The sequence below is a fragment of the Aplysia californica genome, unplaced genomic scaffold (genome assembly GCF_000002075.1).
Source record: "Aplysia californica isolate F4 #8 unplaced genomic scaffold, AplCal3.0 scaffold00914, whole genome shotgun sequence".
Taxonomy (NCBI): domain Eukaryota; kingdom Metazoa; phylum Mollusca; class Gastropoda; order Aplysiida; family Aplysiidae; genus Aplysia; species Aplysia californica.
Genome location: NW_004798184.1, coordinates 100,628 through 119,656, shown reverse-complemented (window position 1 = coordinate 119,656; position 19,029 = coordinate 100,628). Strand labels below are relative to the sequence as shown.

The window sequence follows — 19,029 nt, the reverse complement described above, 5'->3', positions numbered from 1 at the left end:
AGAGAGAGAGAGAGAGAGAGAGAGAGCGAGCTTGTATGTGTGTATCACTTTAGAAGTGTGTGCTTCGGCGTGCGTCTGTGAAAAGGCAATCATAATATTACTTTAAAAAAACGCCCTTTTGAACATTGTAGTGTTATTAGTTTTACAGAACTTCTGAAATTTAAGTCCATCTCCGATAAGACTGAGCCGTCAACAAGTTGAAAGGAGCCCGGGCAGCTATAAACTATCCCTCCAAAATAGTTAGAGAACGTCTCATTTAGGGATTCGAATCAAGGCTATCCCTACCGAAGCCCGGCATAATAATTCCAACTCAGTTTGCTTCATGAAAAGCCTATAAGTATAAGACAGGCCCAAGGAGATTAAAAGTAAAGTAGTTCTAAACTCCTTGGACAGGCCCCAGTTCTAAAAGAAAGACAGGACAAAACAAGATGTGGTCTGTGCCAAACTGTACTATGCGGTTTGTCGAAGGCCGTTACAGGAGTATGCGGGTGGTTGCAGGACGCCACAGGTAGGTCCCACTACTTCCCCTTTGCTGGTCTGTCTGTCTGTCTGTCTGTCTGTCTTGTCTTTTTCCTTCTCTAAATGACCACTATAGTGTCGATGTGCTTCTCTTTACGCCAACAAACAAACTTACAAGCAAACAAACAAACAAAGTAGGCTACCGATATGACAGTTTATAAGGGTGTACTACTCATATTATTATAATATATAACTAGCTGGGTATCCGTTCGATAAACGGACTCAAAAGAATCGATCGTCAAGTCATGTGGAAACAGTGTGCACTGCTTGTGAACGGAAGCCTTACTTGTTTACAATGGCGTCTTAGAAGACGGACTTTCCCAAGATTAGATCTAAACGAAACTAATGAAAAACTGAAAATTAAAATACAAGGACTTCAGACTCATAACTGTGCACCCTTTTAATGATTCTGAACGTGGCCTATGTTATTGTCACGAAGGCCACGTTCTAAACCACCGTTAAGTTTTTCAAATTCGAAAGTTAGGTGGTTAGGAAGTTTAAGGCGACCAAAGTGACGAACTTTCACAAATATATTATATAGATATACCTCCCTATGGCTTCACGGCTTGACGATTTGCGCTGTGTAAATCGCTACCTTACCAGTACAAAGTTAATCTATCTGCTCAGTACACATGTACCCAGTATTGAGAAATTTGACGTTACAATTTTGGAGTTTCGCCACATGTCAAGCTTTTTCCAATGCAATTCTTGGATATTATTATCTTAATAGCGACTTCGAATAATCTAACGATTTTGATAGAACAGATAGAACCTTCCGTTTCTGATCGCATGGCCTTAATAACCCATAACGGCCAAAAAACGTCAGATAAGAACTTCATAATTCTAACAGGTATCGAAACGTGTCTCCTAGCGTGACAAATGCGCTTCGATACAATGCTTGCGAGGAAATGATCACTGTATAACCCCGCTTACATTTTTGCAGTAGGCCTATATTGTATAGAACCAGAAAGCGTAGAATTTCTAGTGTGCCGACTCTCTGAAGACCCCTACCTCCAGTCTGACAATGGATCCCATTGTGTTGCTGTTACGGCGGTTGAAAAGGATGTGAGAGAGGTAAAGAAATCGACCCAGAGGCACATAAGTCCATCCCGTTTGCTTAAACAGACACGAAGTTGCGGAATATTACACTATGCCTACATGTATTTCAGTCACTCCTGTGCCCTCCCTTTGTCACTTTTCTTGTACAAAGAGGCTGAAAGTGGAGATGAAAGCAGATGACAGAACATGATTAGAGAGAGCGCAGGAAAAGAGGTGAAAGGAGAAAATTGAATAGAAAAAATGTTCGTACCTGTCGTGTTTCTGACCCGGGACCTTTTGGATGAGAAGCGAACAACGTTCCATACACGTACCTCTAGCCCACGAGAGCCCCTCGATCTTCTGAAGAAATAATTGTAGATTGAGAATTACTACCACTAATTCTGTAGCCCAGTTTCATGCCTTAAACATACTTTTTAAAATAGATAGCCTTTGTGTTGGGGTTAAGAAAGAAAACAATGATTTTTCGCAGGGGAGAATACCGTTGTAGAAATTTGTCTAACCACCGGCAAAACTTTCATTTCCCCTTGTAGTTGTAGCCGCTTAGATTTGGTATGCTATGTCATGGACGTTTACGAACATAAGCTTTAACTTAATTGCGCCATTCTGTCAATAATTATTAAACAAAAAAGGTGGAAAGCAGTTATGATCAAGTAGCCTAGAAACTTCCAAGGAAATGCGTCACATTTATAACTTATCAGCAAAACATGTGGCGTCGCCAGTTAATTAGCCTCATAGATTTACATTAAGCCTTACCACCAAGGAGCTTAGAACTACTGTAAACTCCTTGCCTACTCAAGGAGCTTAGAACTATTGCCTACTTGATAACTCTATGATTAGCCGAGTGTCAGCTCGATGACCGAAATGCAGGCGGGCGCCCGTGGTGTTTTTATCATTTGTGAGGACTCACTTTGAAGTGTACGTGGAAGCCGAGGAAGATTGACAAATATTGGGTTAAAAACATACTAACTAACTAACTAACTAACTAACTAACTAACTAACTAACTAACTAACTAACTAACTAACTAACTAACTAACTAACTAACTAACGATACGTCTACAAGAGTCTTTCACACGTATAGAGCTTAGTTTCTGATCAGGCAGAGATTTTTCATTTTAATGTTCTTGTACGTAAAGTTCAGCTGGAGCGGTACATGTATTTGGTTAACTAGGCTCGTTTTTCCCCTGCTCGTGGCAATCGTGCAATTGCAAAACATACACACATGCGTAGTATGCATTTCATTCTTTATTTACCTATGGGCTATGTATTGTAAGCAGGGTGTTGAGTCAACTACATTATTATTATTATTATTATTATTATTATTATTATTATTATTATTATTATTATTATTATTATTATTATTATTATCATCATCATTATCATTATTATTATTATTATTATTATTATTATTATTATTATTATTATTATTATTATTATTATTATTATTATTATTATTATTATTATTATTATAGCGTGCCTGTACTCTGAAAATCTCATTCCTCACCCTGTAAGGGGGGGGGGGGGGGGGCTCTCGTTACCTAGAGGTTAAGGTGTTGGCCTCTCATTCAAAGGTCCTGGGTTCGAATCTGGGTAGCGACGAAAAATTTTCTTCTCTAAATTTGTCTCCTTTCACCCCATTTCCTGCTCCCTAGCAATGTTCTGTCGTCTGCGTTCGTCTCCTCTTTCTGCCCCCACCTCTCACCTCCTTTGCCCCTTTCTCTGGGCTCCTGATCCTTTCTGCAGCCTTTCTACTGCTACTCCTCCGCTTCTTCTTACTGCTGTCTTTCAGCCACACCCCTGATCTTCAGGTAGGAAAGATCTACACCTAGCCTTCTCGGACAAGGGCGAAAAATCTCGGAAGGCACGTGTGCAAGTTGCGCACGTTAAAGATCCCTTGGTGGTCTAAAATCGATAAGAGTAGGCTTCGGCCGCCACCCAAGCAAAATTCAAAATTTCCTACTAACTGAAAATATTAGGTGTGTCCCGCGCGCTCATATGACGTTATGCAGTTGCGAGCGCCGTAAAACACTTTTCAAAAACAAAACAAACACCCTGTAGTAGTAGGCCTATGCAAGTAGGTCTACAATAATATTGTAATTATTAAGACAGAAATGCACCATAAGTTAAATCGGTTATGTGTTAAGGGGGGGGGGGTTGTTTTAAAGTTGTGGGGTTTTTTTTGTTTTTTGCTTGCGTTTGGAATAGCTCGGTGCCGAAAATATAGACCATTATAATAATTAAGTGTCTTTATTCGGACGTTGAAATTCCGAAACTTGAGATGGACGGGAAAAAAGTAAGTAGCGAACTCTTCAGAGAGAAAGAGTAGATTTATAGAGCAAAAGGACAACATGGCAGGAAGCTGTTTGTGTACGTCTGTGGAAAGCTGAAGTTTGAACTGTTTTCTTCTTCTGGCCTTGTTTGATGAAGATGGTAAGGCATATGCTTGCGAAGATGACGGTTTTCTATCCATATGAAATTGAATTTTCAACTTTCACAAATGTAGTAGCCCATAAAGCCACTCCAACACCAAGGCACTTTGAATGTTTGACTGACAACACTACACTGACACTGACAACAGCAGACACTTGCTTGATGGGGACAGTCGTAACAGGCTGTCACAGTTGTCAGTACAACTGATGAGTACCGAGGATGAATAAACAAGCTAGCTATGATATTAAAATATATATTAGGCTACAAAGATCATGACAAGGCAAGACCTCACACACTACTCCACTCACTCACCTCTCATTCATGTGAACATTTTTTTCTTTTTTTGTGTGTGTGCAAATTTTACTGTAATTAATATTTTGAAGTAATGCAGTGGGAGTCGCATTCTATGATAAGTTGGCTTCAACAAGGCAATCCTTAATCCCTGATTTTTCCCCTATAGTGCCTAGATCTATCTCTTTGTAAATGTACGTTAGCTCCAATGAGGTTACAAACAGACCAAAGTCGCTTTCAACAAGACAATTAGCGGCCCAGAAAGCGAAGCATTTTTCTCCTTTCTCTCCATCTCACGTGAAGCACAAGGCCCATCCTCCATTCCTAATGCATTGTATTGCTGGATCTAGTGTGCCTCCTAATATGGGCCCCAAGGCCAAGAGGATGGGCAAGGGTTGGCCTACAGTGAGTGGGAACACGACGCAGGCTGTGTGAAACTGAGCCTATGCTGTGATTAGGCCTAGTCGGTCGGAATGGGAGTGGGTGGGTGGGAACGCAACGCGGGATGTGTGGATTGTGATACTGAGCCTGTGCTGTGATGAGGCCTAGCCAGTAGGGATGGGAAGGGGTGAGTGGGAACGCGACGCGGGTATGTTTCCACAAGAGAAGTGTTCCGAGAAAATCCCCCCAAAACCCAGAAATGACGGTCAGAACACAGCTCAAACATGCACACACTGACGCTGTTTGAAATTTGTTCATCATCAGGGGGAGCAACTGTTTTAATTACTGGTATCGGTACATCGTGTACTGTAATGAAATAACTTGTCTTCCCTTTTTTCATTCTTTTTTTCTCCTTTTCTTTAGCCTTACTCACGTTCAACAATAGGTCGGGTCCAACGAGGACAACAAGGCGGTCCTGGCAACCTTGTTGAATGCGACTCCCACTGTATCTTGACATTTTCACCAGATATGATTGATTATGATGAAGAAAAAGTATTTTAGGGAGGACTTCCCTAACGAGCGACCACTATGAGACTGAGTAGAATATAGGGTTTGGGTTTGGGGTATCTTCTTTATTGAATTGTGTTTGCTGGGACAGTTGCTCTTTACGAAAATCCTGCATTTTATTCAGGCTTCGAATGTTTTATTTTTGTCAGGGTATTAAGGATGTTTTATTATTTTTCTTGCTTGCAGTTACAGTGTACAAAACTACTCAATATCATCCATTTCCAAAATAATAACTCAAATATTTCATGGCATATATGATTGGCGAAGGGTCCAAACAACCCAACCTATTCCGTCAGTATGTTGTAAGCCATTACATTCTACATGTTGAAGAAAATATAAAATTGTTTTAACTAAGTTACTGTGAATTAACTGTTTAACCCATAGAAGTGTTCCTGAATGACATATATGCACGCCCTAAATTCTAAGTACAAGTCTGTAATAATCTCAATGTTTTGTGTTCACATTTTATGAACAGAAAAATTCCACAAATTATCTTGAAAAAAGTCTAACACAATCAAATTAAAATAAATACTCTCAGATGAATTTTTCTTATTGATTAAACACCATTATAATGTTGTAATAGACCTCATGATGTCAAGGATCATTGACCATTGTTCTGTGAGGGTTTTTTATGCTGTTATTTTGGGGGCTTTTTGTGTTAGAGTGACAGAGGTAACTAAAGAAATTAACTCCCAACTACTCATTCTTGTATATATGGGTGCTGGTATAACGTTCAAATTTCAGTTTGTTAACATTGACTGTTGTTTGACCTTTGAAAATTGATATATTCATATATTTCAGGTGTGTCAGTGACTCTGATGAAGGAAGAGTGATAACTGGTACTTCACTTTGACCAGTCGAGTGCTGAGCTGCTAAATTAGGAGTGGTCAAGATGATGATGTTAGTCTACTTCACGTTTGGGGCCCTGTCCCTTCTGTGTCTGCTATTCCAGTACTGGGCTCACCGCACCCGTCGTAATGCCACGGTCGGCAACAACCCGCAGTTCATCAAGTTTCAGCGAGGCTACTTCGCTGTCTATCTCGTGGCCATGTTTGCCGACTGGCTGCAAGGACCGTATCTTTATAAGCTCTACAGCTACTACAACTTCAATGAGCAGCAGATTGCAGTCCTCTACGTTTTTGGCTTTGCTTCTTCAGTCATCTTCGGAGCCTGGACACCGATTGCTGCTGACCAGTTTGGTCGGAAGAAGTTGTGTATTTTCTTTACAGTCGCATATTCGGTGTCATGCTTCATGAAGATGTCTAGGAGTTACGGCATTTTGTTGATCGGTCGCCTTCTTGGAGGTTTGGCCACGTCGGTTCTCTTCACAGCTTTCGAGGCGTGGTACATCCACGAACACTTGGAGACCCACGACTTCCCCAAGGAGTGGATTCCCATCACTTTTCAGCGGGCGTCCATGTGGAACGGTCTCCTCGCCGTGACGGCTGGTGTCACAACAAATATCTTCTCCGAGTGGATGGCTTTGGGCCCCGTGGCCCCTTACATGATGGCCATCCCATTTCTTATCTTTGTCGGAGTCATCATCACCACACACTGGAATGAGAACTACGCCATGCATAAGATCAAGTTTGGCAGGTTGTGTTACGAGGGTCTCAAAGATATCATCACCAACCGACGCATTTTCCTCATCGGAGCGATAGAGGCGCTGTTTGAGAGTGTGGTCTATATTGTGATCTTCCTTTGGACTCCCATCCTGGAGCCAGGCCAGCCTTCGTTGGGCATCGTGTTTTCCTGCTTCATGGTCTGCATTCTGATTGGTCAGGCCGTATTCCAGATCCTGACCTCTCGGGGCGTGGCCATCACGAAAATACTGATGTTCGTGGTGATTCTCTCCCTTCTGTCTATCCTCACTTGCGTGTACTCCACCCACCCGCGCACACGTCACCTGAACACCTCGCTCGTGGCCTTTCTCTGCTTCCAGTTCTGCGTGGGCCTCTACTTCCCCGCCATGAACGTGCTGAGGGTGAAGGTGATACCAGAGCCGCACCGCTACGCCATCATGAACTGGTTCCGCGTGCCCCTCAACCTCATCTCGTGCGCGGTGCTCATGCTGCTGCACGAGGATGCTTTCCTGCACGGCAATCATCTCATCTTTGTGGTGTGTCTGGGGCTGCTGGGTCTGATGCTCCTGGCCACCTATCGGCTCATAAAGATCCCGCGACCACAGGAGGAACTGGACGAGGAAGAGGGCAGCGGCCTGATTTTGATGGAGACGGAACACATACACAACATCTTCTGATCTTGATGAAGCCAAAATACGTACACAAGCATCTTCTGATCTTGATGAAGGTGGAATACATACTCAGCATTTTTCTGAGAACTTTAGTTTTCAAGAGGAAACACATGATTACATAATATATTTTCAGAGTACTTTTTACGTTCTGCAGTGGAATATATGATCGGAATCTGATTTCAAATCACACCAAAAAAGTTTTTGTTTTCTCTTTCTGCCTCTCACTTATTCATTTACAAAATTACATGTTTTAAAAATTTACATTCATGTATGAAAGCTGCAGGAAAGAGAAAATCAATCTACATTGTGACACCATTATTCTACATCATAAATGAACATCGTAACAAGTATCCGGTTCAGTTGTGAAACAGAAAATATTATAATATTAGAGCGCTCCAAACTTTGTCTGTGTTTTTGTTTACAGGCAACCTTCAGTTATGTGAAAAGCAGAGTTCACAGATAAGACAAATACAAAGGCTGCCATCTGTGTGTCGTAAACGGTTCCATGAAAGAATATATATATATGTGTGTGTGTGTGTGTGTGGAGTGGGAAAAGGGGTGTTTGGGGGGTGGTCATAGACAAAAAGATTATAAAATTGACCCTCAGCAATTTATACATTTAAAATGATTATCGTAAAGTCTAAACTCTTTAAAGAAAATGCAAGGTTAAACTCCCAGAATGTGAGTGTATGTTGTATACGTGTGTTTCTCCAGTTCGCCTGGTGAAACTTTAGTGAAAGAATAGATTGATGTATTTGCCTGTAGAACGGTCTATAATGCCATGTGTACAAGTATTGATGGATTGACATGTTGTGAAAAATACATGTTCTCTAGATCATCTTTCGCCTGTGTATCTTGATGCTCATCAGACTGACTGCGGCGGCATTAAGTCTTCTATGATTTGTTTCCCCTTTTCCCAATTTATTTGAAAATTCTTTGAAATGTTCATTTGCATTCTCCATGCTGATGGTGATGTGTCTGAAGAGTTGTTTTTGGTGAGTGAGAAAAAAATAACTACTACTACTACTACTAATGTGTGATTACTGTGTGAATGCTGCTGGTAGTTATGATTATCATGGCGCCATTCTATAACTAAGTCTGATAGTGTATGTTTTGTATTGGTCTACATCTTTGATCATCGTTTTAATACATGTTCTACTTTAAACTTTGATCATGTGTGAGAATACAGTTTGGGTCTCTCTTGCGAATGAAAGTGACCTCAGAACTCATGCACGATAGTTTTTCATTTTGATGTTGATGTTGAGATTGCTGAAACTTTGTTTTGTAGCTTTCTGAAAATCCAAGAAGCTTTGCCAGGTCTCGTGTCTAAATTCTGATCAAGTGCCTGCTTGCTGTTAGAAAGAAGACAAACACAAACACCCCTGACAGGATCAAGCTTGTTCGATTTCCCCTACTTTCGTTAATTTGAATTGTGAAACTCAAGTCTCTTGGCATTCAGTTTTAAATGACAAAGGTATCAGTCAGAACTAAACTAGGAGATGTTCTTCTGTTTAAGTCACTCGATTCTTCCACTGGATCAAGACTGAATAAAAATTCCGTCTTTGTAATTTTGGAAAGCATCATGTCTCAACATAAAAGATGGAAAGAATTTGGAAAGAGGATGGGAATCAGGATGCGTACCTGCTTGACAGACCCTGGTCTTGATCTCAAACTCTGAGGAGGAATACTGAATGAAAGTTAAAGTTGTGAGGAAAACATATTTTGTATATATATATGATCAGAATTCTGTTTGTTTTCTCACTGTCTGAGTCTGAGTGTGGGCTGCTCTTAGACCTTTGTACGATGTATGATGTGATCACATCTGTGAAGGTCTCCTTCAGTCTGCCGTTCTTAAAATCGTCTTTCATGCATGATGCCATGGCTTCCCCGATGTTGGCTCCACAGAGAATGGAGACCCCCCCCCCTTCCCCTCCCCCTAGATGTATTTAGTAGGTCAAGTAAGTTCCGAGTGGAGGGCTGAGGTAGACTTTTACTTACCATCAATATTTTTCCCTGTATCATTATCATGTTACCATCTGTTTATAACTCTTAAAAATTATGTTCAACATGCCTGCAGTGCTGCATTTATGTACATTATTGTCTTATATTTTTTTCTTTCTATCATTCTTTGGGCTTTTTTTTCATCTTTATTATTTTTTTTTTTTTATAATCCGGAGGGTTGGTTAATCATATGGTTAATTAATTTGATTTCTCCAGTTTTTTTGGGGGGTTTGAAGAATTATATTCAATGTTTACTTTACTACTGTATTAATTCACTGTAAGCCTTCAAATTTAGCGTTTTTAGATCAGAACATATCTCTTAAAGATGAGGCACGTTACGGTGGTTTTGAAGGGAAACTATCACAGCTGTGCAAACCTGGTAAAGTAAAGTGTATACTTTAAAATACAGGTAGCTATATATAATATATAATATAATATACAGAATACAAACTATACAGGCTTTTTTGTTGCTGTTTGCGTCCTGTAGGCCTACTTAAGACAGTCAAGACTTAAGATGATTAATGGGATAGTTTTTTACATCTGGATGCTCAACAATTTCAGGTATTGGTTCCTTTTGCCATCTGGTAGTTATTATTGATCTTAAGTGAACGCTATCTCTTCTTTCCCAGCGTCTTGTGCTTGCAGTTAGATATCTTTTGAAAAGTGCACCTAATTAATATCAATTATGGTCAGTAACATGATGAATAATCTATTTCTTTATCTTTTTTTTTTTCCTTTTTCTTTGAGCCAGTGGTTTGGTGTGATGACATTTCGCAGAGTTACGAAGTAGTCGAAGTTTGTAGTTTGGTATGGTCAAACTGACTTTCTTTGTTACTTCATGGTTTGTTTATCCAGTTCACAAGAACTTAGACATTTTGGACCAATTGTATCAGATATGATAAAGTAAGTAAAGGTTTTCTGCTCAACCCCAAAGGGTCCTGTTAATGAAACATTGTGTCTTGGTGTGTATATATATATCAGTAGACAAATTAAGCTTTTTAGTTAGCACGTATTCAAATATTGTTTTTAAACCTTTATGATACTATTACAATATATGTGTCACTACGTGGTGGAATCAGGCGCTCATCAATTTTTGGGTATGTGGAGTTATTGATATTGCCTGAAAGAGTATTCATTTGCCTTGCTTTCTGTAAGGAGATGATATAAGTGCTATCTAATCCTAGATTCTACTCGTTAGTCTATCTACGTTGGTTTCAAATACTCACTGTTTCGAGCGGGGAACGATGAGTGTGAGTCGTACAGGTCCGGAGCTCCGTCCACTGTGTCGACCCACCAGTAGCGTCGATCCCTGCTCAGACTAGATCTAGGTTTTAGTCATGGCTCGGAAGGCCAGTTTAACCTTCGCCGTCTGTTTATATCCCCCCCGTGCTCCCTTATTCTCCTACACTCACTAGGCTACACTGAGTTTGTTTACTTATTTCACGTGATTCTGGCTTGTCTGGTAATCACAGCGAATTATAAACCACACTTTCTATGAAAAAAGTATCCATCTAGCTTGAATAGAAGTCAAGATATTCGCAATTGAAGAAGGTGGGGTAGCCTGGTTTCAGTGGTTAAATTAATGAGAAAATGGCCGCCAAAGTTTGGTAACTTCAATAGCTTAAGAGTCCTTGAAAACTGAAAATTACATATTTTGTGCCTTTAGACAAGGGTTTTCAGTAAAATTCACATGAAAATGTGTTTTCATATAAACATAAAAGGTGTTTAGCCAAAAAACTAAATTTTAAATAAAAATGACAAACTGGTGGGAAAATACATTTTTCTTTGGTGTCATTATTTTGACGTGCACCTCATTTCGCTACGATGCCTCGCACTAATATATAACTATGAGCCTGAAGGGTTGTGATAAATAACCTTCCAGTGTTGAAGGCATACAATTATTACTAGGATTGTATAGTGAGAAGAACTGGTTGGGCTGAGATCTTTTTATTCTCATTGATACTTTGTCTCTTTTTTCATGTTTTCACGTTGGCTTTGTAATATGTGAGGCATCGTGGTGAAATCAGGCGCTGGTCAAAATAATGAAATCAAAGAAAAAAGCATTTTTCCACCAGTTTCGAAATTTTTATTGAAATTTTGTTTTTTCGCTTAACACCTTTCAAGTATATTGTTTTAATTGAAAGCAAGGAAAATGAATAAGCTTTCAGATGATATCAATGACTCCACATGCCCAAAAATTGACGAGCATCTGATTGCACCGCATCTTGACACATATATTTTTTCACTCTTTCTGGAAAAAAGAAATACTACTACTACTGTTATCCCCGCTTTTTTTCATTTACTCAGCCTGTAAAACAGGGTAATGTCGAGTCGCTTTTTTGTTGCTGTTGTTGAGAAGATGGTGAGTTGTTGCAGGATGTGCTTCTTATGTTTACCCACTGACTGTAAATATTTTGCTGAGCGTACACATGTGTGTAATGTGTGCCGCCTGCTCACGTTCATGTGTATGAGTGTTTATGTGTGTATGGGAGTGTGTGTGCATGTGTGTGTGTGTGTGTGTGTGTGTGCAAAGGGGATGAAAATGTATCGAGTTGGATCTTACTACACCTTTCTTGCACTATTGGTTCACTCATGCTTAGAAATTCTTTACACTTCTACAAAACTTGAAATTCCCAGCCGCGTTAATGCGACAGGAGTTATTTCTTATGTCCGGAGTTGGATAAGACTTAATTTAGACCTCCCATTCTTAAAAAAGTGCATGAAGAATGAATTTAAGCTTTTAAAGGATTTGCAAATAAATTGGGAAAAGTCACTGCGACCCAAAAGTGACCTTGTGGAAGATAGAGACTCCTGGGACACGCGTTCTGGATCAAGTCTGTTCTGAATAGGGGGAATCAAATTACTTTTACCCTGATCTTTGTTGTCTGTGTATACGTATAATATACAGTCGATATTGTCTAAGATGACCACCCATTGTCGCGGACAAAAGTGGCTGTCATAGACCGGGGGGGGGGGGGGGGTACACACATCTTACACAGTGCTGTTATAATTTTGTGAAAAGTCAAGGGGCGGGGGAAACGGGAAGTGGCCGTTTGTGCCAGTGATTGTCTTCTAAAGGTGGCCGTTAGAGCAGGCTGGACTGTATACTAGCGAATTATCTGTGGACCTGAAAATTTTGGTTGCGGTACTTAACAATGCAAATAGTGATGTAGCTGCACTAAGCTTAAAGGTATATATAAACAATATTAAATATATACAATTGATATTTTATAGAAGTGAAGTTTTGAATAGGCAGTGAGATTGGTGAAGGTACTGTTTAGTATTTGATGCTCTGTGTAGAACTTGCTCCATGTAGAACTGAGACTGAAAAATGTTTTAGGTAATGGACCAAGATGTTGTTGATTTACGTGTACGTCTGAAGGGGTGCAGTTGGGTTTTCCTTGTGCTCGCTGAGCTGATGTAGATTTTGATAGTAAATGAAGAAATCCATTCATTTATATTATGTATGCAAATTGATTGTTTCTATTTAGTGAGTTTGTGTTTGGTTAAGTTTGATTTATAATGTTTGACTGTTCGTAATCTGAGTGCCATCTTGTTACAAACCGAATTTTTCTGGTTTTTATGAAAGTCACATTGAACACACTGATTGCAAAAATGAAACTGAAATTCTATGGAGTACGGGCATTAAATGTAATAGTTTGAGGCTTAACGGACAGATTTTTTTTTTCAATAGCGTTGGCAGCAACAGAAAAACTCACAAAAGTCTTGTAATGACTAATGTTAATTGGAGTAAACTGGGGCTTTATATAGCTGTAGTATTTTAGAATAGATCTCCCCTTGTACCATGTGACCTTGTTTTTTGGGGGGGTTTTTTGTTTAGTGAGTTGACCCTTGTCACGAACGCATTCTCTTTCTCACTCATTAACCCTATCCGTACGCCCTGGGGTCATTTTGATCCCCCGGGGTTGTATTCTTCACATTTTAGAATACTTCTAGATCTAGTACGAAGATCTCTTTGAAACTTTCAGTATTTCTCAAAAAATCATCTTGACAGACTGCTATACAAAGCGTACGGATCGGATTATCAAGTAAATTTCCTCTTTGGAAAGTGGTGGCACAGAGTTCCCCACGTCGTAAGGATATGATAGTAAAACACGACTACAGATAGGGTTAATTAAGCGTCAGCTTTCAAACATCCCTCTGAGTGAACAGTGGGCTCTCATCTGTGTGCTCTCTTGGAAAATAAATAGTTTGGATGTTACAATTACAAGTCAGAAATTGGAGTTAGTAGAAGATGACGCTCAGCTAGCGACATGCAGGATGAACTGTGAGCTGAGTGGATGGCACTTCAAGAGGCTTTTCTTAGCCCTCACACCTAACTGACTGGTTCCCTGCTGGGATGACTCTCTTTGTCTGTGGATTTTATTTTTTTTGGTACTCTTTTTTTTTTTTTGGGGGGGGGGGTGTTTATTGATTATCTTTTTCAAGAGGATGAAGTTGATTTTTTCTTCTGGTTTGGCTTAAAATGTCTGTGATACATATCATCCTTTATCTATATATAGTGATCTTTTTTGTTAGAATTACATGTGTGCCCTGCCTGTGTATGTTTTCAGATCTAGCGCTTCATGCCCCACTTATGATACTTCGGAGATCGTCGAGGATAATATCATTCTTTTTCATCGAAATTTTTGGTTTTGTCTATCATTATGAATGTTTGTGTGCTGAGCTGGAAAATTTATGATTTTGTGTTTCAGCCCAAATTGGGAGCTATGAAATGTTTTGTTTGGGCTGAAAGTTGTTGTTTTTGTTAGGTGTCCTCCTCCCAAGGCTGAGGTAGATGTGCCATGGGGGCTCTCGTGGTCTACAGGTTACGACGTTCACCTCTCATGCATTAGGTCCCAGGTTCAAGTCCGGATAGTGACAGAAAATTTTCTTCTCTAAGATGTTCTCCTTTCACATCCTTTCCTATTCTATTCTTTTTTACTTTCCCTCTGTTGTTTCTGTCTGTTTGTCGTACTTTTTCCCAGCACAAAATGACCATTATTTTGTCGATGTGCTTCCCTTTACTCAAACAAACAAACAAATCATCTTTGATTCATGCTGACCATTTCTTGAACAGCAAATTACTGTGAACATAAAAATTATCAACAGAAGTTATATATTTTAAAATTACAAAATTTTATATCTCCTGTAAAATTCGGGTTTGTTGTTAACCGTAATGATGTGCCTCCTTCTTCTAATGTGACCTTTAACTGTCAAAAGCGGTTTAAATCATACACTGAAATTCACATGATTGATTTGTCGAACAGCGGTGTATCGTCGTTGTTGCAAAAATAGTGAGCGACTCTGCTTGACCCTGCTCATCATGTTGAGTAAGTCTAATAATAACTTTCAAAATTTGCAGTTGCTCGTTTTACTTGTGATTGCGATGAGATGCAGATGTTAATGGTATTATTAGTTGCAAAACCTTAGAAGTCTGAAATATATAACTTCTTTCAAGGAAAACAGTATGTGAGTATGTGAGTCTCAGGAATAAAGGCTGGCTGGTACTTGGCAGTATCTCCACAGAGTGGAAAGAGGGACTTTACACGCCAGGCCGAAGGGCTAGAACCCAGATGGTCGCTGGATCGGATAAATAAAGTAAGGGACTTTACACAAAGTACAGTATAATACGGATAGCTCGGATTTGTTTAGACCGGCCTCGGTTGTTCAACGGGTCCATTGTTCGAGGGATATCTTTCAAAGAGATAAAGAAGAAGAAAAAACGGGGACTGCAGGCACAGTTCAACATATGTGTGATTTCGAATCTTCTATGTTCAACCTATCCGTGTCATACTGTAACTAGGTTTTTTTTACCACGAAACATTACTTACCAGTATGTTAATTTTGCATGCCGTTCGTCATCTATTTGTTCCATTCCCGTTCATATTATCATAGGAGAAGTTGAAAAGAATCCTCTGTGTCTTCTTGTCATGGTCATTGGATTGTTGGATATAATATATGTGTGTAAATGGATGTACGGCTTCTGTAATTGGAGGGTAAAACCCTTGTAACTGAAGGTGTAGTTTATTTATGGTGTAAATTATACCTCTGAAGCTTTGTGACACTTAGATATATATATATATATATATGTGTATGTATGTGTGTGTGTGTCATTTGGCTAAGATCCTTTATGTTTGTTTTTTTGTAGCTTTTTTGTGATAAGGAGTGATGGATAGATGTTCTGACCGCGTGATTCTTTGAGGTCATACATGTATTTCATATCGTCAATGATATTCCAATAATATCCATCTCAAGTTCTGAGGGGTAGCTGGATAAAAGTGTTGTGCGAATACTGACCCTAAAGTGCATGTTATATTATCTTCTTCTTAGTTTTTAATGAAAAACCACAAGAGCTGCAGTTATGATCTTGTTTGTGGGCGATCTCTTTTTCATTAATTTTTATCCAAAGTTTAAAAAAAGTGCCAAGGCACTAGTGGAATGTTGCTGACAATATACGTAGACTATACAATATGTCCCTAAAATCTAGACAGGTAGGCAAAACATATTTTTTCATGAAATTATTGAAATGCTCGTTAAAAATGTTCAACATCGAAAGTTCTACTTGAGTCTTACATTCTTATAATAAGTAAAACTGTTTTCCGCAAATGATGCCACCAACCCCCCGGGGCGGTGCTGCTGACTGAAGTGTCTTTAAGCCATTTCCAAAGGGGGGACATTAATCTGTTTTTATGCACAGTAAAATTGTAAATGGGCTGATTCATTTGATGTCATGCTCTTAACTATGTCTGAACTGCAACAGGGGACTTCTGCTTTTTCTTTCCTAATCCTTACTATTGTCATTTTCCTCAACTTCTTTTGTATGTTTGTCACACTCTTTGTGACCCGCTATTTCCGGGGTGCCTTGATAGTCGAAGCAAACTTTATGCTGTTGAAGCTAGAGAGGTAAGCAGAGTAAGTCTGATTCCCCGTTAAGACTTCTCTGATGATATCCACCCCTTGGCACTTATATGACCTTATGCAGTTTCGAGCGCCGTAAAACCTCTACTAAGACATAAAACAAACAAACCTCCACTAAGACAAAAACAAAGCAAATGATGCCACAGCAGCAACCCACGTGTGGCCCCACAGGGAGTGGAGACCCTGGATGTGCACAGTAGGTCAAGTGGTAAGTTTCGAATGGTGGACTCAAGTAGACTTTTACCCAACTCAGTCAACTGGAGTAGAAACGGGGAAAAAAGTTTGCTCTGCGGAGTGGTCAGGCGTGTCTCAAACCAGCTCCTCGTGGAGACAATTAGCAGGAAGACCCTGGGGGTGGACTCTGGAAAGGAGAGATGAGCAGCTATGGACATGTGCCGTCTGTCATGACTCTAGCTCTGGATCCAAGTAATCAAAGAAACCAATAACGTCTTCGATATTATGATTTTCCACCATTTGTACCGCAAAGGTTGATGAGCCGTACAAGATTCAGGTTTAGCCCAAATGCAATAAGTCCACCCTGCTGTCAATTGCAGTGCAGGTTATCAGATTTCCTACGCGTCCATATTTTAACACACCCTGCATAAGTAGGCCAACACATGAAATCTTACTCTCTATGACTATGATACCTTTTTTACCTGTAATACAAGTTCTGTAAAATAAAGTACCCAACTTTGTGTAATTATTTATTTAGTACTTTTCTTTTATCCTTTTTTCCCTATCTAGGGAGGGCTGCTTTTTCTTAAGTATAATCTTATTATATTTTATTACTACTGCCTTTTTATATCCCTTCCCGTGAATTTTCCAGTCACTTATCCCTATTTTTTCCATAAAAATGTATCTTTTTATTCTGTTTCAGTGATGAGCTTTCTATGGTTGATGGGGTGCACACACTTACGTACAAATAATATGGAATCCTTTTTTTTTTTTAAATGTATTTTTGTGTTAAAGAGTGATAATGTTTATATGTCTGTGCAACCACAGAGGTCCAAGGACACCTGCAAATATCTCAGAATACAAGTATTTGAAGAGAACTTTTTGAATACTCACTCGTCTATGGTGGCTGTTTGTCTTTTTTCCCCCATCTTTTCCCCCTGCACCTTTTGGTTATCATTTTGTGATGAACAGTGGTTGGCGGGTGCTCTGGTGTGGTTTGCTTCTTCTTTCCTATCAAACATCTATCGTCCTTATCTCCCCCTCCTTCTTTTTTTATGTTTGTTACTCTCTTGTAACACCTCTAATCTTCTGGCGCTCATATGACCTTATGCAGCTGCGAGCGCCGTAAAACCTCTACTAAAACAAACAATTTTGTGATGAACATTGTTTTCCTAGGCCTTACTGTAGAACTTTGTGGTTCATTTCCTACTCTTTGTTTCTCAATAATTTAATTTATCAGGGATATGAATAAAGTTGTCTTTTTTCTTCTTTTCCTGGAATGACAAACGGGTGTGGGAAACAGACAAGCCTCATTATTTATCACGTAATTTCGTGAAGTTAGTTGAAGTTTTGCAACCAGCCTCAGGCATGGAAATGCGACAAACTTCTTTGCTGGCCAGGATTTTTTTGCTTGCTTGAGTGAGTGTATAAATCGATTCTATTATCATCATAGGTGTAAAAAAAAAATGTTTGAAATTATTTTCCTATAGTTACTTTTCTGTAAAACAGAGACGTGATGATTTTGTATGAGAGCTGGGTGACTTTGTTGCTTTTTGCGTACTTGCATAATTTGTAACTGGGGGTCTGGAACCATTATCTACCATGCGAATAGGTTCATGATTTTGAAAAACGTAAAGTGAATTACAAATCAAACAAAAAAATGTTCTTTTCTCGAGTGCTGTGAAAGTCGTTATTGGGTTTCCAGTGCAATTTATTTGTTTTGACTTTTTTCAACTAGTGCTATTTTTCTCCCAGCCTGTCCTTGGTGGGTAGTTGGCGGGTGCTCTGGTTTCGTTTTGCTCCTTCTATCGCAGTAAACATGTATCGTCCTTATCTCTCCCCTTCTTTATTCTTATGTTTCTATCCAGTAATACCTCTAATGCTTGGCACCTATATATGACCAAATTGTGTGGCAAGTGCTGTAAAACTGCTGTATGAATGAATGCTTATTTGGTGTTTCGTGAATCTGTTGGTCTGTCTTTGGACGTGTTGAAATTGTATATTGTCACGAATGAGTTCCCGAGACTGAGAGCCGATGAGGTATAATTCCATTTCAGACGTATTGTTTCAACAACAACATATGACTGAAACATTTGTACATGAGGGTTGATTTCTTCCGCTTGACACATGAAAACTATTAATAAAATGGTTAATATTTATTGTTTATAATTTTTGTGTTTGATTTTTTTTAGTTAAAGCATCAGCTTTTTGCTAAGTTCCTCCAGGTATGTGTCCTGACCACACATGTTATGAAAGGGGACACGCTGGTGGTCTAGAGGTAAAGGTGTTCGCCTCTAATTCAATAGGCCCCGCGTTCGAAACCTGACACTCGACGACTGAAATTTTTTTTCTTTGAAATGTTCTCATTTCACTTCCTTTCTTCCTTTCCTGCTCTCTAATAATGTTCTGTCGTCTGCTTTCGTCTCCATTTTTT

General features: G+C 39.4%; 1 protein-coding gene across 1 annotated transcript; it reads left to right on the top strand.

Annotated features, from left to right (window-relative positions):
- Nucleotides 1-3,923: 3,923 nt before the first annotated feature.
- Nucleotides 3,924-8,137, top strand: LOC101849801 (molybdate-anion transporter). The gene is made up of 2 exons (XM_005110598.3): nt 3,924-4,006; nt 6,047-8,137. The coding sequence occupies exon 2, from the start codon at nt 6,138-6,140 to the stop codon at nt 7,503-7,505; it is 1,368 nt and encodes a 455-aa protein (XP_005110655.1). The 5' UTR covers nt 3,924-4,006; nt 6,047-6,137; the 3' UTR covers nt 7,506-8,137.
- The last annotated feature ends 10,892 nt before the right edge of the window (nt 8,138-19,029 follow it).